The sequence below is a fragment of the Dysidea avara genome, chromosome 14 (assembly GCF_963678975.1).
Source record: "Dysidea avara chromosome 14, odDysAvar1.4, whole genome shotgun sequence".
Classification (NCBI taxonomy): Eukaryota; Metazoa; Porifera; class Demospongiae; order Dictyoceratida; family Dysideidae; genus Dysidea; species Dysidea avara.
Window position 1 is genome coordinate 14162073 of NC_089285.1, and position 21142 is coordinate 14183214.

Below are 21142 nucleotides of genomic sequence, written 5' to 3' on the forward strand. Positions count from 1 at the left end.
CCTAGAGTCATCTTACGCCACAAAAATCACCTTTACGGGATAATATTTGTCCATCTAACATGAAATACTGCATTAAAAACAAGAAAACACTTACCGGTGACTGGGTGTAGATTTTTTTTTTAATTGCCAAAACTTGAAATTTGGTCTGCCTCACTCGCTTACTCACTGACCACAATCACAAGCCTAGGGGCCAAACGAAGCAGCACACGGTCACCATAATAATAAACTCACCAGTGGCATGTGCTTTTTGGGGTTCCAACAAGTGTAGGCCCTCAGCACCTTGTCATTTCTTATATCTTTAGTCGGGCTGCTTGTCTTCTTCATCCAATGAAACCATATTGAGGCATTAATTTCCGTATCAACACTTTCTTTCAGCAGCATATTTAGATGCCACAGAATTATTTCAGAGCTGGATTTTAGAAGTGCTTCAGTCCTGGCGCTACTATAAGAGGTATACTAGCTAGATATCTGCAACTTCATGATTGTGATCCCATTCGAAATAGGTTCGCGACCACACCCATCAAATAAAGATCTAGATGGACTAATGGTGATAGACACCTCTTAACAATCAAGCTATTTACATAACAGAAACATTATAACCTCACCCCTTTTTGGTCCAGCTAGCTAGCTGCGCACCCTTTTTGGCTCGAGGTACTCTAATAGAACAGTCACTCTAATACAACAGTCATGTATGATATTCTAGTAGAACAGTCACAAGTTACACTGTAACTAGCTGTGCTGCAACAAAAAGCTAAACAAACTAATAGTTAAAAATTGTTAATTTAGAAATGAAATAGGGATCTATACAATAAAAAGTAGCGAAACAATAGATGAATGATGGTATTACAGCATAGTTCAGTGGAAAGTCCCTACTTTGGCATTGAGCACTATTATAGCTAAAGTGCCAAAGTAGGGACTTTTCCACCAAGCTATGCCGTAATACCATCATTCATCTCTTGTTTCACTACTTTTTTTGTTACATAGATTCCTACTTTGTTTTTGAATTACCAATTTTTTAAATACTAGTTGTTTATTAGGTGCTGTTTAACTAAACCATGTTGATATTTATGCTACTGAAAGTAGCAATAAAGCTGAAATAAGTTACACAGTGTTAAAGCTATTGTGTTTCAAGTCTACGAGTGTTTCATTCTTGGCTAGCTATTGTTATGCGTCTATTAGCTATTGTTTTCTAGTGAAGGATGTACCCACAATAAATTATGTATGCATGGTGTTGTGCAGTCATGCACACAATTGTTGCCTTTTTTGTATCCTTCGTTAAACTAGTCTGCGTGGTCTGGGAAAAGCTTGAAGAGAGAGTTGGACCCTTGCTAACAAGCCTGTAGGCTAAGTTAAGGTCATATTTGGTTGGAGCATAAGACTGTTAGTAGCCCATGGTTTGCAGCTTTTCCTATCCGTGCCCTTTGCTTCAACTCACATTACCCAGACACAGCTTTGGTATATAGGACAAACATATCTTCCCAGCTGTAAATGATCTTAATTGTTCATATATGTAACACATAGCCATCACTGGAGACACTGCAGTATGAATGGCATATTGGTCGACTGAAGCACATAGCAGATGTGAACAACAGGAGGTGTAGTAGGGACGTGATGTATGGACAGGACTTGTATCAAGCTGTAAAAATGACTGAACTAGATGAGGGATCAGGGAAGGTGTATAAGAAGGAAGTTGATGTAAGTGACGTGTGTGTGTGCGTGTGTGTGTGCATGCATGGTGTGTGTAGTCCTTGCATGTTTGTGTGTAATGTGTGTCTACGTTACAGTACTGGTTATGGTGCGGCTACAAGGCCTGCCAGTTACATGACAGTCAGTACAGCTGGGATCAGTCCACACAAGTATTGTCATCCCTGCTCCTCAGCAACACTCAGAGAGCAGCACTGTTAGATGATGTACTGCAAAGGTGAGCCATTGTTACATATATTTTTAAATAATGTTCTTTTTTGGTAGATTTTTATTAGTGGTTCTAGCTGTATATACAAAACCAATATCAATGCACATAAGCCACCCAGACCCTTCAACCTATCAGAAACAGCTCACTATTCAGCATACTTTCTCCGAGCACCTTTCGCCATCCTTTAATCTGTTACATCCCATTGCTACCAGAAGATGCTTCCAATTCCCAGAAACCAGACTAATACAATATGACTGTGGTAAGTTAAAAGCAAGAAATAAGTGATCGTCAATGTATTATCTGTTATGGTTGATTATTAGGCAAATTACAGACACTAGATACTTTGTTGAGACAACTCAAACAGGGCAGCCATAGGTCAGTTAGAGTGTACATAATATTATGTTATAGTCTGTCACTACTACTACTACTACTACTACTACTGCCAAGAATAAATTATTTACTCTTGCTCCTACTATCAAGAGTTTACAATAGTGTAGGGAGAGTGCTGAACTACGCTATACCCTGTGATTAATGAGTGAAAGGACAGTGTACTCGAGAAAAGTATGGTACAATGCGCTGAGGAACTTAGTACAAAGAGAAAGACATGTACACAGCCAACTAACCTGGAAAGCCATAGATATCAACTTTGCACGTAAATGTCTTAATGAGACTTCATCATGGTCATGGTCACCTTCTCAAAACTGATAGTGAAAGTGACACATCTAGCGGACCACCCGACCAGACTAAGAAGGTGTTAAATCTGGGCAATCAACAGGGGTCAGATTTACGAGAGAACGCAGAAGATATGCGGGCTACTTTAACAGGCTCATTTTTCTTTGGGTATAGCAAAGTTCGATACTCTCCCTACACCATTATAAACTCTTGCTACTAACTCTTGCTACTACATGTAAGGAAAGATAAGAAATTTATATAAGTACGGATCACAAAGCAATGGACATCTACACCTGCAGCTGTACTAGTTTTCCTACATAGCTGCAGGTGTAAATGATTTCATTGCTTTTTTATTTCTATGATCCCTACTCAAATACTGATTTATCCTCATACTTGTTTGTTTACTTATTTTGTAATAGCATCATTCATTACTGTTGAACCATCACATACCGTACCGCATCAAAGTAAAACTATTATAAATACTAATTGCACAACATAGCATGTGCCCCAATTATCAACTACTGAAACATGGTGAAGTGACCATTCTGCGTCATTTCAGTCATGTTCCACTCATTATACAGTGTTACAAATGACAAGTAGTATGAGAAGTGTCTCTGCCATCAATCTATGAATGCGTGCCTCCACTGTGTGGCTATTTCGCTACAGTTTCAGTTATATATACAGTGCTACAAACGAAGAACAATACAAGAAGTGTCAATCCAGTCACACTGGCACTAAAACCATGCTGTGCATTATCGTCAATCAATACCTACACAGTAGCGGAGAAAGAAATGAAACATGAAGGAAGACAAAGGTTCATGGTGCATGCATTGTAGCTGTTGTTGGTGAAAAGGCACTGAAGCGGTTAGGGCTGAGCAATAGTATCGATAGTGCGATATATCGCGATAGTAAATCACTATCGTTATCGCGATAGTAGGGATATCACTATTGTGATAGTTATGATAAGCTCAGATCTGCATTAAAATTGTATCAACAATCCTTCTATACTGTTTTACAGTTGGTATTACCAGTTTTCTTACAAAGGAGTGGCCTGTAAAAGCTTTACCAAAAGTCCATATTCATCGGCCGCCCACACAGTTAATTAACTAATGTCCTGTGCATGCAAAATAACTTTCTACATGACTGCAAATCATAGCTATACAACTAAGACTTTGTTAAGAGCAAAGTGTTTCATAAACTATCGGGATAGTATTCACTATCGTGATATCTAATGAGGAACTATCGTGATAGTAAATTTTTTACTATCGCTCAGCACTAGAAGCGGTAAAGAAATCAAGCCTGTAGCTTTATCCATAGTCAAGTTATGTTTGGTTGGAGGCATCAGTCAGTTAGCAGAAAATCCAGTTAATTAAGAAAAATCATTAAAACTTGTTGGAAGGGGTTGGGGGTTGCTCTGAAGTCATTCTAACCACTACTGCCAAGCGGTTATACAGGAAGTGAGGTTGGTTTTTGGTTGGACAAGACTCGTGATCCGTACTATATCTGTCACACTGTATGATATGTGTGTTCTCCCTGATCTGTACTATCTATATCTGTCACACTGTATGATATGTGTGCTCTCCCTGATCTGTACTATCTATATCTGTCACACTATGTGATTGTGTGTTCTCCCTGATCTGTACTATCTATATCTGTCACACTGTATGATATGTGTGTTCTCCCTGATCTGTACTATCTATATCTGTCACACTGTATGATATGTGTGCTCTCCCTGATCTGTACTATCTATATCTGTCACATTATGTGATTGTGTGTTCTCCCTGATCTGTACTATCTATATCTGTCACACTATGTGATTGTGTGTTCTCCCTGATCTGTACTATCTATATCTGTCACACTGTATGATATGTGTGCTCTCCCTGATCTGTACTATCTATATCTGTCACACTATGTGATTGTGTGTTCTCCCTGATCTGTACTACATCTGTGATTGTGTGTTCTCCCTGATCCGTTCTATATCTGTCACACTGTATGATATGTGTGTTCTCCCTGATCTGTTCTATATCTGTGATTGTGTGTTCTCCCTGATCTGTTCTATATCTGTGATTGTGTGTTCTCCCTAACCCGTTCTATATCTGTCACACTGTATGATATGTGTATTTTCCCACCCCAGGGTGCTGATCTTTACACAAATGGCACGTATGCTTGATGTGTTGGAGATTTTCCTCAACTACCATGGCCATACTTACCTGAGACTTGATGGAGCTACTCCTGTACAGAAGAGACAGGTATATACACCAAGACGACACCTATATCACTTTACATATTGTCTGTATAGTTTCTGATGGACAGATTTAATCGTGATGAGAGACTTTTCTGTTTCATCCTGTCCACACGCAGTGGTGGTCTAGGTGTTAATCTCACTGGGGCTGATACTGTTGTGTTTTATGACTCAGACTGGAACCCAACCATGGATGCACAGGCTCAGGATAGATGTCACCGTATCGGTCAAACCAGAGATGTTCACATCTACAGGTGTGCATATGCTCTAAACTAACTTGTACAATTCATTTGTTTTTGTCTTAGATTGATTTGTGAGAGTACCGTAGAAGAGAATATTCTAAAGAAAGCACGCCAAAAGAAAATGCTGGGTGATATAGCTATTGAAGGTGGAGGATTTACTACGGAGTTCTTTCAACAAGTATAACTATCTGTAACTTGTAGTGAAAATGTTTTGATATATGTGGGCTGATGCAGAGGTTGAATACACTGTAATTCATGGGTTTCCTATCATGTTTTTCTAATCACAGTTGTATTTCCAGTATTGTTTATCAGTTGCAGCTTACAAGTGTGTTTCTACATATGGTTATGAGTTGTCTTTTTTGTCATCTAGTCCAGCATACGAGACTTGTTTACTATGGATTCTTCTCTGGAAGAGAACGAGGAAGAAACACCTGTCGTCACTGAACCAACATCAGTTGCGTCTGAACCTGTATCCTCATCAGTACAATCTCCATTACCTCAAAAACAAATTGAATCAGTAAGTTTAGTACGTAGTATTGGAAGTGTAGCAATTTTGGGAGCCACTATGTTGGGTGCCAACCTTTCTGTCCATTTCTGCTTTCCTAATTGTATCAATCTCTCCTTTTGTGCTAGACCTCAAGTAGTTACATATCTCAAGTCATGTCTCACCTTCTAGTTGTTATCCAAAGCTGAAGATAATGATGATGTGGAGGCTGCTAAAGCGGCGAGGGCTGAGCAGGTGGCAGAGAGAGCTGAATTTGATGAGTGCTTTGTGCCACGCGTGTCAACCTCAGAACAGGTATGCATGCAGCTACAATTTCTGTGTGAAAGAAAATACTCAAGTTAAACATACATTGTAACAGATGGCTGTGTGTTGACATCATACAATATGGTAGTACTGTTTATTAGGAACTGGGCTTTTCCAGCCAAAATTATCGCCCTAAAACCAGCCTCAATTCCCTTCATGACAGCTTGGCAGCATTGGTTAGGTACAGCCAAGCGAAAAAAATGTCTTTAGTTTCTATGGAATTTTAAATTTTTTTCTAATTAACTTAATTTTATGCTGACTGACCAACCAATGCCTCCACCCAAGCATAACTCAACAATGGATAAGGCTATGGGCTTGATTTCTTTACTGTTTGGTGTCGCTTCATCCCAAGATGTGGCGTTTTGCCACCGCAGTATGTACAATACATGCATCATGGGCTTGTCGTTGTCCTCCTTTGTGTTCCAGTTCTTTTCGCTGACAACGCAAGGTGTCAATTCATGATAGCGCGATGCAGCTTCCCTGTGGTTGTGTTGGCTATTATGCTTCAAGTTGGACATTAGGGTTCAAAGGAAAAAGTTGTGAAACAAGGGAATAGCTAAAAGTTGGTGAAACAAGGAAGGTTGCCTATACCTGCAGATATACTAATGGACATTTAATCGTTAAACGCGCATAAGCCTATATATAGGAAAAAATATACATGGCTGTAAACAAAGTGCTATAACTTTCAAAGCATACCTCCTAAGGCTACGCAATATATTTCATTCTATTCGTAATGTAGTAAACGTTACAATGATACCTAGGGCTTTCCCCTTTGTGCTAAAGCATGATGCCAGAACTCGCCGTGTACTCAACTTGTCATTACTTAAACACTCAAAACCTTTATATACCTTTATAAAATGGTCCATAATTTGATGGCAGTTGTTCCAATCAACTTCCAATAAAGTTTATTCGCTTTAGTGTTAGATTTCGCATTAGGCCATACAAAGCTCACATAATTAAACCCATAGTCAAAGTTAAACAAGTGGCAAGAAGCTTGGTTGATGGATAACACTGATCACCATTGTTCTTCGCTTCATAACAAGTAAGTCTCCACTGTTACAGTGTTTATTAAGAAAGGAGTTGAGGTACCCCACCTAAAGTCACCATGAATGCATGAAATGTGTAAACACGCATTCCCCAAAAGTTTCATGCATGTTTAAGGGTTACTCCCTAGTTAATCATGGTTTTTGACTGATGTTTAGGGATTTCTATATCTATAAAGAGATGTGGCCTCCAAAAGGCAGGTACAGCATCCTGTATTATCTTTATCATACAGTATACGATAGTAACTGCATAGTAGGGGCCACAAAAGAGTAGGCATGGCCCACGAAATAATATCACCCTAAAACCAGCCTCGATTTTCTCTGACGACAATGAGGCAGTATTGGTTTGGTACAACTAAGCCCAAACAAGCTTTCAGATCGACCCGAAACACTTTCAACAAGTTGCTACGGAATTTTTTTTTAATTTATTCAACGGAATTTTCTGACTGAGTAAGTAACTGACTGACTGACTGACTGACTGACTGACTGATGCCTTTAGACAAGCGTAACCCAATATCGGCTAAGGCTACGGGCTAGATTTTTTCAGTGTTTGATGTTGCTTCGGCCCAACAGGTGCCTTTTGGCATACCGCAGTACGTACAATGCGTTCTTCATGGACTTTAGTGGCTATTTTGATTGCAGAGGTGCTTTTCAAACAGTTCCTGATTCGTACTGCTGTGTAACGGGTTGAACATAGCTGACAGCAAAGCGTAATGGATACTTTACTTTTCAGACAATAATTAATATAGCTGAGGCATCCGGTGCCATTTTAGATGCGGTATACGTGGGTTCACCAGTCATCATAAAATTATTTACAAAAAAAGTTAACAAATAAGTACACGAAAAATGTTGAATTTTCAACTAGAGTAGGGACCATAGCACATCAATAAAAAGTACTGAAACAAGTTGGAGTAGTTCATGATATTAAATCACAGTAAAACAATAAGAAGTGTTATATCCCTACTGTACATTTCCGTTATGGTATCTTGAGCACAGTTGAAATATAACACTTCTTATTGTTTTACTGTGATTTAATATCATGGACTACTCCAGCTTGTTTCAGTACTTTTTATCGATGTGGTATGGTCCTTACTCTAGTTGAAAATTCCAAATTTTTTCGTGTACTTGTATAAAATAATATTGTGTGGCATTTAGCCGTAATGTATTCTAAATTCTAATGATTAAAGTGGCAGTTTTTTAAGTGTTATAATTATAACTGTTCCACTATCAATTACATGATACTACTGGACAGTGAGGCAGCAGATCAGATAATGTACAAAAAAGATTGCAATATGCATTGCTTTGTCCTGTTTCAATCTCATTATATAACCTGTTTTAAAGGTCGTGCCTCTTTAACACTTGGTCAGATTTGCCCATTACATAATGATCACAGTGATGATTTGCTGCATATCATTTAACAGTGCAAGCAGGTTACATTATTAGCACTGGAATTTCCTTGTTAATAATATCAGGAGCTGTTACTTGTATCTTGTAATGAACTCGTAGGCTGCTGAAGAAGAATCAAAGACATTCATTGAGTTAGAGTCAATTGAGAGTCAGGTTGGTAATTGTTACATGTGTAAACTATAGTATTGTTGCTGCTTTAGCTAAATGGTGTAGAGAAGTTTGCCCTTCACTACTTGGAGTCTCAAATGGCAGACATAGCAGCTGAACAACTGCGACAAGCTGAGGTGTGTATGTATGTTTGTGTGTGTGGTAGTGTGCGTCCAGTGGATGTATGTACATACAGTGTGTGTAGGTATTGAAATAATTTTCTCTTCTTGCCTACAGAGAGACATCGAACAAGCTAAGAAAGGATGGGAGCTCAGTCATCTTCAGTCACTGAAAGAGGAGGAAGAAAGACTGGCAGAGGAGGAAGACAGTGCTATAATGCTGACTTACGATAGGCCGGAAGTGGCAAATAAGGTGATACTAAGGAAAAATCCATCTGTTGATGGATGGGAAATTGTCAGTAGTACAACCATCACTGCTGCTAACTCTCAGTCACTGAACAAACAACATCATCAAACTAACTCACAAGAATCATGTAACGGACTACATCAGCCAGCTGGTTGTCTTAAGAGTCCAATCTCTACCAGTACAAACTGTAACCATCAGAGGTCGTCATCAAGATCAGGGAGAACTGTGACGTTTAGCGATAGCTCTCCTAGCAATGACAGCAGTGCTAGTACTTTGCAGAGGAGACATAGCAAAAGATTAGCAACGTCGTAGCCTTAATATTTCTATTGTTCTTATTTGAAGAGTTTTTATTTATTAATGAAATATTTTAACAACAGTACATGGTGCAAGCATACATTTCTGTTGCCAACCTATCTATCCCAAGTGTTGGCAACAGAAATGGGGCAAGTATCACTGCCTACTCCATTCACTGGATAGTGCCTTCTTTTGGTGCAGGCAAGTTGTGTGGGTGGGGCTGGTACTATCCATTATAGGGGCGTGGCATTGATACTTGCCTGCACCATCAGGCTCCAGTGACTGAGAGTTGGACAGTGTGGTTTATATGGTTGGGCAAACAGTTAAAAAGCTACTTGATTTAAAGATGTTATGATGTTGTAAAAGTACTATATTATTAAAACAGTTGTGCTCATGAACCATGTCCTCTAAATTGTTCATCATTTGACATGACTATTCTATTCACTAACACACTAGTTCTATTTAAGCCATGCTCAGATGAATGAAGCTATAGTAACCATAAAGGATAGTGAGCCAAGTGACTGTAAATTTTTTACTTTGGAGGAGGCAAGTTTAGTTCCCTAACACAAGCTCACCTCCGAACAAATTCTCAATGTATATTTAAGAATAATATTATGGTCATTAAATTTTGTTCATAGTTTTATTTATCCAGCACTACAAGAAATTTCTCAACATTTTCTTGTTTGTTGTGATCGATGGTCTTTGTGTGTGTTTAATGACATTGGAGTGGCTTAGCAAGCTCTGTATACAAACATTTATCAATTATGATTGTTGATACAAAATCTTACATAATTATTGCTATATCAGTACCAATACTTGTCTGGTTAATTCCTTACAGGTAGAGTGAGTCTCAGAGGAGGTTGGACATGCACACGTGAGCACATACATATTGTATTGAAAGGTTAACTAAGCGCTCACCAAAGTTGTCACAAATACCATTCAAGAGTGCACTTCAAGTTTAGTCTATTCAGCCGGTCAACCCCACTACTCCAGGCACGTAAATCACTCTTGAAATCTACGGGGATCATGTGTGTATCAATGTGTAATACTATAGGGACGCCTTATGTATAAGTATTTTAGCACAATAATTGTCAAAGAAAGCAGTGTGCATACTAATATAGCCTCCCTGGGTATTGAAAAAGAAAAGCGGACTCCGCTAGCTTGGCCTCACAGAGAATCGAACAAAGAATTAGAAACTCGCACACTGGATATTATTAAACATTGCTTCTATTACCTCCTCCTCGTCACATATTAGAAATGTGCAATTAAGAGTAATAAATTTTAGAAGTGCTTATATCGTGTCCAACCTCCTCTGAGTGGGTCTTATGCACAATTACATCACAAGTTTAAATGGTGGCGATAGTGTGTTGACTTTATACAGAGAGGTATATTGGATGACAGTGTTTCAGCGCATTGTATGCTTAACTTCCAATGCAAATGTGAGTATCTGTGTATGCATTTGAGAGTTGAGGTTTAGCTCACTAAAGTTCCATTTTGCATTACCTCTTACCTTCATTATCTAATGATTCATGTTGCAACTAACATAACTGATTTGCATTCTGTTGGCAGTGACTCAGATGGTGAGGAAGTGCTATCCCACTAGGAACCTGTGAGAAGGCTAGTCATGTAAATATTGAGAGTCAGAAACATGTATACTGTGAAGAATGTAGGGGGAAATGCCAGACCTAGTGGTGATTTGATCCCAACATTGCTTGCTTTTTTTAATGAGCAAATACTTGAGTCTGGTGCAAAGGTGATGAAACAGTGGGATAGAAGATGGTGTGGAGACTCAGGAGAAGCAACTGATGTAAAGTGTGGCCCTTCATGCAAACTACCTTTATTGAAACAATTGTTGTTAAACTACACCTTGGCTCTTTTGCTGGCTTGTAGATGTGGTTTGTCACAGTCATTAATTTCACAACATGGATAAATCTTATGTTCCACAGCTTAAAACTCTTTACCGATCTCCCCCATGGCATATTGTACAGTTAAAAAGTACAGAACTTAGGGGACTTTTTCCAAACAGCCGGATAATCATTGATGCTACAGAGTTTGCTGTGGAGAGACCTTCATCCTTTGTGACACAGTCAAATTCAGTACTGTAAAGGTGCTTGTCGGCATCATGTCAAGTGGACCTGTAACATTTATATCAGACTGTTACGAGGGTTTGGATATCAGACAAAAAGTTAGTACAAGTCAGTGGGAAAAGTTGGAACCAGGTGATGAGACAATGGCAGACAAGATTTTCTTTACCACATACTTAACACCACCCAGTTTTCCCAGAACATCATCCAATGCATTGATTTGTTTGTTTTCACTGTTACAATCTGAATATCCAGGGATACTGTTTTAGTTATCTGTGGTTGTGTAGTATTACAAAGAAGAGCTATACCTTGGAGTGAAAGATTTACCACCACACAGATTCAACTGTTGATAACTGAATGAAGTGGCCAGCATAGGATAACATATCATCAGTTCTGGCTTGATTAAACGCTGTATCAGCACCAGCACTCTGAAGAGGAAATGCAAAACACTCCATAAGGCAATCGATAGCTTTGACTTCACTGTCTACATAATCGTTCCCTAGGTCCACATCAATTGTAACAGAAGAGCTGCTAGACTCTGTGGTTAAAATACTTACTTTGTCTAATAACTTTTACCATCCTTGGTTACCAAGTGTGAAAGTGATATCTCGGATGGTGTGTAAATCTGACCACTGTATTCTTGCCTTCATGTGTTGACTTTTTAGCAATAGACGGAATAGTTGTCTTCTTAGTATTACTTTGCTTGAGAGAAGCACTTCAGCGATTGACACCAATACACTGGTTCCCCTTTATCTTTGCTTATGTTTTGAAGAGTGCTGGAATAAGTGCTCCATTGTTCTAATAGTTTTGAACTCAGTTTATTGGTTTCTTTAGTAGTTCTGATCAAACAGGTAAGAGCTCCCAGTATATCTAAACTGTCACTCTGCGTGGTCTTAGATAGCATAGCACAAGGGGTAAGAACTTCAACAAAATATGGTACACCCAAGAAGGTACTTAGCATTAATCCACTTGCACAAGCATCCTTTCAATTTTTGTCAATCTACAGACTTCACTTAAGAACATCCGATATTGTAGCCAGGTGAGAAGTGTAGGCACCAGAACCCATTGCATGGCATTAAGTATATGTCATACCCACCTGGATCCACTGGCTCTAAATGTTCTCACACCATCATCAAACTGGAAACAATCCTTGACAATCCCTTCTAGTTTCCTACATTTTTGGGTGACTTATCATGAATGTAATAGCATTTCATCAACTAAATTCATAACTTGGTCCTTTCAATGCATCTGTGATAGCCAATTCCAGTGTGTGTGCCATATACCGCATCCAGTATACCCATGGTACCTTCTTGTTTCTAAACCTTTAAGGCCTCCTGGCACAATATTTACTGAAGCACCATCAGTTGCAATACTGATTTAGACAGCAACAATCTTCTTTGTTAATTTCATTGATGCTACTGCTAAAGCCCATGCCTTAGTGATAGACCCTCAGCATTTGTAGTAGTCAGCCAGTCAATGGCCAAACTTCAATTCTTGTTCATCTTCAGCAATTGTATCACACACCATTATCAACTCATTGTCTACATTTCCTTGAACCATCAATAAATATAGAGAAATACTTCGCTTCGGCAACTTTTGAAACAATATTGTTCATGGATTTTGCAACAAAGTGAATGAAGTATTTCGCCCCTTCAATCCATTTGCTGCTAAAATTTCTTCATCCAATAATTCCATCCTTGTACCTTGTACAAATTTGAGACACTTTAGCTTTGTCGCGTACTTAATCCCAGCTACCGTCTCCGTGTCACAATCCAGCCACGACATACTTTGCATCTCTCAATCTAATGAACTAACCCAGTTCTTGAAAGTGTCATATTTAACTTTTCTTCACTTCAATGACAGCTGGGGGTCTTTTCTTGACAACAATGTACTTCCACGTTTCATTGCAGTTTAACCACATAATCCAATTATACTCTGTGGTGGGCATTAAAAGGGTTCTTCAATATGTGCTGTTGTATGTACGTGCACTTATAAAAAGTTATTTATACAGCAATACAATCTTAAAAATTAATGATTTGTTGGACATTTTAGGCAGTTTTGGTTGGAAAATGTCTGATGTCTGACCATTATTTCAAGCACTGTGATGGATGCAGTTATCCGTAATTTTCATTCACTGTACCACGATTCTGATGTTGCTTGCTTTCAAGTTTGCTGTTCTAGCTCTGCTGCTGCTTGTGAATTCAAAGCCACGTTGATATTCATATAGCAAATGTATATGAGGTTGGCAGATCACTTTCAAAATTTACAATTTCTGCTTCCTCCATTCATTCTTGGCTTGCATAAGTATGGTCATGGTTAACATGACGTAATCTAGCTGCTAGCTAATTTAACAGTCTATTCTTTTGTGTAGCTGATCTAGTAAGCCACTCTTTCTTGATTTCATCAAAATGAGTCTGTAGTGGAGCTGGCTCATCATCCTAAAAAAACATGATGATCCATATCTTTCCCTTTAGTCTGAGTTGCCTTCTTCTTTTCAGAGGTGGTTTGTGCATTTCTAGCAACATGGTGAGCAGCAACAATTTTGTTCTGTTCAATCCTGAGCAAAGTTTCTCTCAAATTCCTTGTCTTGTTAGGATAAACTAATCTTCTTTTAAGAAGTTGACAATTCCATTCATTGATTCTATGTGCTTTTAGCCTCTTGGTTACTCCATGCTGCTTTCTTATTAGTTGTATGCTGTCTATTGCTCTGGAATCAGCATCTAGCTTCATTGAAATATTTTAGGTTTGCAGATGCTCTTTACATTCTGTTCATTCATCTTCCTGGAGACCAGAATGGATATAATTCTCCAAACAATAGAGGGTGGCTGTAAGGATGGCTGTGACAAGGTTGCAGCAACCAGTCGGACATGAACAACAGGTTTTAGCAACACGTGCAGATTCCTTACAATAATACTATATGCGTGGTCTTTCCTCATGGATGGTAAAACAATGGTAGTAATACATACATGGTCAGGGACACTAGGTAAAGGATAGTATTTGATATTTTGCACGTGATCATCTTGAAGAAAAAAAATGTTAAGCCTTATCCAATGTCCTAGTGTACTCAATAAGTACACCATCACCACTTGTTTCGAGCACTTCTGTGTGTCCATCTGGCTTTGGCTATTTTTGTCAACTATACTCTCCAAACAGCTGATCTTGTTAAGTATCACTTTACTATCTACCAGATAATCGTAGATGGTGCCAAAGGTAATATTTGGTGGTAGATTGTACGGCCTGTTGGTCCAATGAACGTCTTTGGTCTTTGGGACAGATTGGAACAGTTTTGTATTTACAGAAAATGCATCTGGAACAGAAGCCAGTTTTTGTTGACAGTTCTCACCATTGTCTGGACCCACCAAGAGTTTGTCCCAGCCATGTAACTCAACGCTGAAGCAAGAAACATATAAATTAAATGTTTTACAGATCAATGCAGGGGGAAAAATCTTAGAGCCAACAAACAACTTAATAAATGCAGATGTATGATACAGAAGCACAGATCATGTGCAAATTACCTTTCAATTAGCTTGGGCTTTTTCCCTGTAGTGTGTGTGTGTGTCACAACAAGCTAGCCATCGCCTCAGTTGTGCAATGTTTAATTCGGAGGGATCTTTACTATGCAGGGACGCACCTGAAATGTCGCTTTCTGCAAATCATTCTGAAGGATATCTATATCTACGTCTAAATCATCCAGATATTGATCAATGCCTATATCATCATTAGACCACTCCTCTTCTCTCACTTCCTCTTCACTACACACACCTTTATGCAATAAATTAGGTAACTACAAGTAGGATCCTGAGCAATTAACTACTGTACCTGATTGCTGCTGTTCATAATTGTGTTCCGCACAATACAAGGAACTACTCTTCATTTCCATTGGTGCCTATATTAGAGTCTCCCCAATACAAATGCCACTATTATTTTGTGACATCATTGCAAATAAAGCTCATACTGCCAAGCTGTTTTTTAAGGAAATGTGAGCCTGTTGAGTAATTTTGGAGGGCAAGAAAGCCCAAAAATATGTGATCCCTAATATTCAGTATTACCATACTGTATGATAAGGTCCTTTAACTGGGCACCTGTAAGTAGCACAACACTAACTTGTTCATTTCATAGATATTTGTTGATTCTGCAACTGGAGAAGAAATGCCAGTAAGTCCCACTGTTGTCATTACACAGTGTTCTCACATATTGTGGCATACACTAGGTGTGGTTACCTCCAACTCCTCCAGCAGACAACATTATGGACTACTACACTGACTTCTCACTACAAATGTTATATGACACTACCACCGTTATGCCTGAGTCTGCCCTGCCACCCATAGCAGATTATGTGTGAGTTCTTTATGTGTGAGTTCTTTATGTGTGAGTTCTGTGTGCTGCTGCTGCTGCTGCTGCTGCTGCTGCTGCTGCTGCTGCTGCTGCTGCTGCTGCTGCTGCTGCTGCTGCTGCTGCTGCTGCTGCTGCTGCTGCTGCTGCTGCTGCTGCTGCTGCTGCTGCTGCTGCTGCTGCTGCTGCTGCTGCTGCTGCTGCTGCTGCTGCTGCTGCTGCTGCTGCTGCTGCTGCTGCTGCTGCTGCTGCTGCTGCTGCTGCTGCTGCTGCTGCTGCTGCTGCTGCTGCTGCTGCTGCTGCTGCTGCTGCTGCTGCTGCCTGTATCTGTCATCCTATGTGTGTGTAGTTGTGTGTTGTAAGTTTATTGGTAGCTATACAACATGCTTTCCTATTTGGGAAGATTTTGCTGGTAAATAATTCCGTCAAAATCCTACTAGACATACCCCCATCAAGCTTTAACATTCCTCTGATTCTCAGTGCTACACTAGACCACAAGTGGTTCATTGAGTGTTGTACAGGACAATGAGGTATAGTAATGAAGTGGTCTACCTTGGATGTGGGTGGATGATGTGTATATGATACCTTCATCTGCAATGACCATACATTACAATAGTTCACTATTTACAATGTGGTGGCCACTGGTAATACATGGATTCTGCAACTGTTTATTAATCTGTTCCATTGCCTGTAGCACTGATGTGGATATATTTGGGTTGAATAGACAGCAGAGCGAGATGAGAGATGGTTTGTGCCTATTACTATCTTGTGTATTTTTTTATTTTGCTTCATCACTGTAGGAACCAAGAAGACATCAGCAAAGTCGCTTCATAAAAGGAGCAAGTAAGATCAAACATTATGGAGTTGCAACCCTACACATGTACACATCATCACTGTATGACAACAGCAATAAGGTCCCTGTGTTTGGGTTCCACCGTAAATACTGCCAAGAGTATTTTTTATTCTTGACACTAATGAAATCTTGCTTCCCTGGTTGGTTTGTTGTTTTTTTTATGTGTGTCAGGCATTTGTCCTGTTTTACTTTACTCAAAGATTTCTACTTAGGCTTCTAAGCTAATGGTAAACACCTCCTACAAGCTCTGCCTTCTGTATTCACCCAACTGGTAAAGTGTATAACTGGACAAGTATCGTGATTATCTGCATTTCAGTGTGTTTGTTTCTTTAATGGTATCACCTCTAAATGATGATCACATTGTTTAGGGATAGACCACAAATCATTGAGACTCTGTTCTGGCAGAGGCCAATGGTAGAGATGTTGAGTCATAAGATGCGCAAGATACCGGCACCAACAAAGAAGATCAAAGGAACCAAACTAGATCAGTTCACACCACTACTAGACCACATAACAGTAAGATCATCTGTGTGACTGAAACAGGTGACAGGGCCCAAAGCATTTGGGGATGAAACAAATTGAAATAGGGTGCTTGCTTGAAGTCAAAACTGATGTGCTGTACATAAAGGCTGCAGATCATATATAAGTGACATACTTTCACCAAGTGAATATTAGCTACGACTAAAAGTACTTCATCATGGTCACGGCACTGATTTGAAACTGTTAAGCGTAATAGATTGTTAAACAAACTATGCTCTACTATTGTATAAGAACATTACATACATTATTACTGCTGTACTGTACATTGTTGTTATAGGATCACGTAGAGTGGACCTACAATGAAGACTGGCTATTGTTGAGGGTAAGAGAATTAATGTTGTGGGGGTTCGTGGTAATGCAATTGTTGTATACCACAGGGAGTGACTCATATTATGGAGATGCCTATCAACTTGACAGTTAGTGTACCTGGGCAGGTACCGAACTGGGATATTCTGGCTGACCTTGTGACTGCTGCTGGTACCAGTATTAGATCATTTCCCCAGGTATGGCTTCTGTGTCTTTTTGTAGTGTATGTCTGTGTGTTTGTTTGTTTGTTTGGACAGTTACATTTACATGTGATTGTCCTCACTCTACAGTGTAGGGATAGATACATCAACACAGTAATTCCCAGAGAAGAAGCCAAGGTGAGTACAATTCGTTGTCAGTATTGTGTCACTAACATGTGTTCCATAGAGTGATGACCACTATGACTCAAAGAAATTCAAAACTAAGGATGGCTCACATAAGAAGGTAAGCCAATATGTGTTATACAATACTAGAACCCTTTTCCCTGAATTTGCCTCCATAGTAAGACTAAGAGCTTGGTAAAACCAAAAGAATTAAGTACCAAATGGTCTAGTTCTGTACATTTAACTCCTTTCCTTTAGGCCAAACTTCTCAATTCTTACATGCCATATACACAGTACCAGGTACAGCTCTAGGACAACAGGTATAACATTGCATGTGGCTGGTTTAAACTTCATTGTTAGCTTCTATCACAGCATCTTTTGTAGAAAACATGTTTGTTCTTGTCTGTTATTATTCAGCATATGCAATTCCAAGTTTGCTTTAGGCCTACATGTTGAGCAGTGGTGTGATAACTGGTCCGTTAGTAACCCAAGGTAGTAGGAATAGGTATAGCATGCCTGCTATAGAGAAATTTCAGTATATTGCTATCCACCATTCCTCACAGTACATGAACTGTATTAATTTGTCTTGTAATTACATGGATTTCTCTCAACTAGTCTCGTTTGAAATCACTACGTACCAAGACTCAGGTGATCCATGATGGCGGAAAGGCACACACTAGACACTTTTCAAAAGTGTTTGACCAAATCACTATGGCCTCTCACAAGAAGACCGCCCATCCCAGACACATGTTAGTCTCAATACACTATTGTGTTCTTAATAGATGAACTGTGTTTAGAACTGATGGCACTCACAAGGCATCACTACACCCCCAGTTGCTCAGTGACACTTTGTAAGTGAACACCAACTGTACTGGTATGGTGATGGAGTATGGTTGTCTTGTTTCAGCAACATCCATTTTGATACTCCAATGAGTCCAGTACTGCTGGCTTCTCAGAGAGCAGAGCGGGTACAGAATGAAAAGGTCAGTAAATGATTGCTGAATTATTGATTGTGTGATTGACTGGTTGTGTTCCTCAACAGAGTCAACAAGACATTCCTAAACACACTCTACATAACCTCCTTAATCAGGGGCAATCTTATTCACAAGTGTCACAATTGGTAAGCCTGTACCACTAGTATATCTACTGCTCCCACTGCGTATGTGTGCAATGTATCTCTGCATGTGTGTTGGAATCTGTGTGGAATTAATATTTCTCTATCTTATTTTTTAGCCACCTGCTAACCTTAAGCCTTACCAAGGAGGTGCATCAGGTCTACCTGTTGGTGGTGAGTGATGTACAAAACTGTTGAAGTGATAGCATGTTACCTTCTTGTGTTAGGTGGCAATTTTGTTGGACAACCAATACCTAGTCGAAGAGTACCCGGTGCCACTAGTATAGCTGCCCCCATTGCTACTAGTATCACTGTAAGTGTAAAACATTCTGTGCTGCTTCTTTAAAACATCGAACCATTCCATTGTTCTATTTGTATGTGCCTGTGTGTGCAAATGTAAGTATGTGTACATTGTTCTGTTAAAAGCACAGCCATGTTTGTACAATGTAAGGTTTAATGCAGTGTTCACTGTGTGTGTGCTCATATTTTCAGTCTCTAGCTCGGAGTAGTTCACTATCAAGCTCACAACTCTCCTACACGAAGACAGCATCAGCTGCTACTGCTACTGCTGCTGGTGCTGGTACAGCCTCAGGAGACCCAACTGCTACCCAGTCCATACCAAGGAGGCAGTCAATAGATGATATGCCACAAGTGAGCAGCTCGTGTGTTTTGTAGTTGTTTGTGTGTTAAGAGGATGTATTCCATGACTTTGTACTTGAGTGGCTGCATATTCTGGGCTTATTTTATTAATATAACTACTATTTATTGGTGCTTTAGTATTGTATGTATGCAGTGAGTACAACTGCTTAATTTCATGTCCCTTAGCCAGCATGTAGTTATAGAGTGTATGATATTTCATAAGGAAATAGTACTTCTCAGTTTGAATTTTAATTCACATACTCTTTACTTAATAGGCTGTTAATCCTCTGCCAGCTCACTTAGCAATGCCATCAGTCCGATCCAATATTGGTGGTAATATTAATCCAACCAATGCTTCGCCTATTGTAAGGGAATATTTGTGTTGTGTGGTGATCATCTTGAATGTATTTAGGTGACGAAAACATTTCCCTCAACGTCAGCAATAACTCAAAGTAAGTATTATTTTGTAGATTGCATTTTGTTTGCCATGAGACCAGATACAGTAAGATTTATCTAACCACTTACTGGCCTGTGTAAGCAGGTAGCTGGTAGATTAGTTCAATAATTTCTCAGTGAATGTATATTGGAGAGGTACATTTGCCCCCTAATGCAAGCTCCACTGTGTATGGATGTGTTTAGAAAATACATTTCTGATAGTAGTAAAGTGTGGGTAAGTTTTTTTGTAAAAACATTTATGCCTGTGACTTGTATATAGGTACTCATAATCTGCTGCAGTCCCGGCTTTCATCTCAGCAGCAGATGTTACTTCTGCAACACAAGATGCAACAGCAACAACTGCTGAGGTCCCAGTCCGCTGTCGGAAAGTCTATTGGTGGTCAAACCAAACTAGGCCTTCCTGGAGCACCAAGCCCAGGTAGGTACTACAGCATGCTGTCCTTGTGAAGGATTATAAGGTACATCCTCACTGCTGTTAGGTATCCCAAAGGCACACAGTGTTGCTGAGGACATGGTGGTGGCTTTACTAAAACAACAGCAGCAGCAACAGCAACAAGCTGCCAGAGTGAATAGCTCTTCTGTACCAATGAACTTTGCTCAACAACAAGCTTCACAACTTCTCAAGAGACCACTAGTACCACATGATGACCATAGCTCCTTACATGCTGCCTCACAACTCTTCACTACACAACAACAACAACAACAACAACAACAACAACAACAATTATCTGATCCTCATGAACACACTGCTAATGCACCAACGCAACAAAGTACTAGTAGTGATAGTATGGAGACCAACTGATTGTATTGTTTAATAGAGAAAATGTTTAACCGTGGTGTATGTATGTACCTTGTGATTTTGAACATGAGATTTTGACTTTTAAAAAGAAATAAGAAGTTGTACTGTGCAATAAAGGAACTTGTCTATGTTTATGACCACCCATAAATCCCCAGGTGATGAATTTTATGCAGTAATTTACCAACTGCCTGCCAACAGTAAGGTCAAAATATGATCCCATGGCTAGACAGGTTATTTTGTGCTAACTTGATATGTGAAATGGAATGTGACGAAGGGGATTTTTGTATTGTTCATAAAGTTAAACATCACAATTGTTTGTAACTATTTAATGACTGTTTGTGTAGTAGAGCCATCTAGGTTTATTACGGAATGTAAAGGGAAAATCTGGTGGTGACATGTAACCACAATTAAACCACTTGTGGTTACAGTAAATTATTTGCTCTAATTTGTGTGTATATGCATGGACATGTAAATCTCCAATAGTGTATGTATATTATACTTCATCACTGATGAGTTGTAACGCCGCAGTACTCAGCATAGAGAAGGCAAACACAGTTGATGGA

The 21142-nt window shown here is 39.3% G+C and overlaps 1 protein-coding gene across 2 annotated transcripts in view; it reads left to right on the forward strand.

The window, feature by feature from the left end:
* Positions 1-20683, forward strand: part of LOC136245016 (helicase domino-like) — a 35088-nt gene extending 14405 nt beyond the window's left edge. The window contains exons 20-51 of one of the 2 annotated variants that reach the window (XM_066036543.1): positions 1522-1695; positions 1785-1921; positions 1969-2171; positions 2233-2287; positions 4719-4833; positions 4884-5080; positions 5132-5246; positions 5439-5585; positions 5745-5867; positions 8426-8479; positions 8527-8610; positions 8711-8845; positions 15337-15372; positions 15428-15555; positions 16244-16296; positions 16350-16392; positions 16771-16918; positions 17220-17264; positions 17320-17445; positions 17539-17586; positions 17636-17692; positions 18187-18320; positions 18369-18422; positions 18479-18554; positions 18614-18691; positions 18805-18859; positions 18913-18998; positions 19178-19336; positions 19600-19689; positions 19737-19776; positions 20040-20198; positions 20260-20683. In XM_066036543.1, coding sequence (XP_065892615.1) covers positions 1522-1695; positions 1785-1921; positions 1969-2171; positions 2233-2287; positions 4719-4833; positions 4884-5080; positions 5132-5246; positions 5439-5585; positions 5745-5867; positions 8426-8479; positions 8527-8610; positions 8711-8845; positions 15337-15372; positions 15428-15555; positions 16244-16296; positions 16350-16392; positions 16771-16918; positions 17220-17264; positions 17320-17445; positions 17539-17586; positions 17636-17692; positions 18187-18320; positions 18369-18422; positions 18479-18554; positions 18614-18691; positions 18805-18859; positions 18913-18998; positions 19178-19336; positions 19600-19689; positions 19737-19776; positions 20040-20198; positions 20260-20582 — 3477 coding nt within the window. In that variant the 3' untranslated portion in view covers positions 20583-20683. The remainder of the gene's footprint in view (positions 1-1521; positions 1696-1784; positions 1922-1968; positions 2172-2232; positions 2288-4718; positions 4834-4883; positions 5081-5131; positions 5247-5438; positions 5586-5744; positions 5868-8425; positions 8480-8526; positions 8611-8710; positions 8846-15336; positions 15373-15427; positions 15556-16243; positions 16297-16349; positions 16393-16770; positions 16919-17219; positions 17265-17319; positions 17446-17538; positions 17587-17635; positions 17693-18186; positions 18321-18368; positions 18423-18478; positions 18555-18613; positions 18692-18804; positions 18860-18912; positions 18999-19177; positions 19337-19599; positions 19690-19736; positions 19777-20039; positions 20199-20259) is intronic. The other variant, XM_066036545.1, reaches the window with a different exon arrangement.
* Positions 20684-21142: the final 459 nt, after the last annotated feature.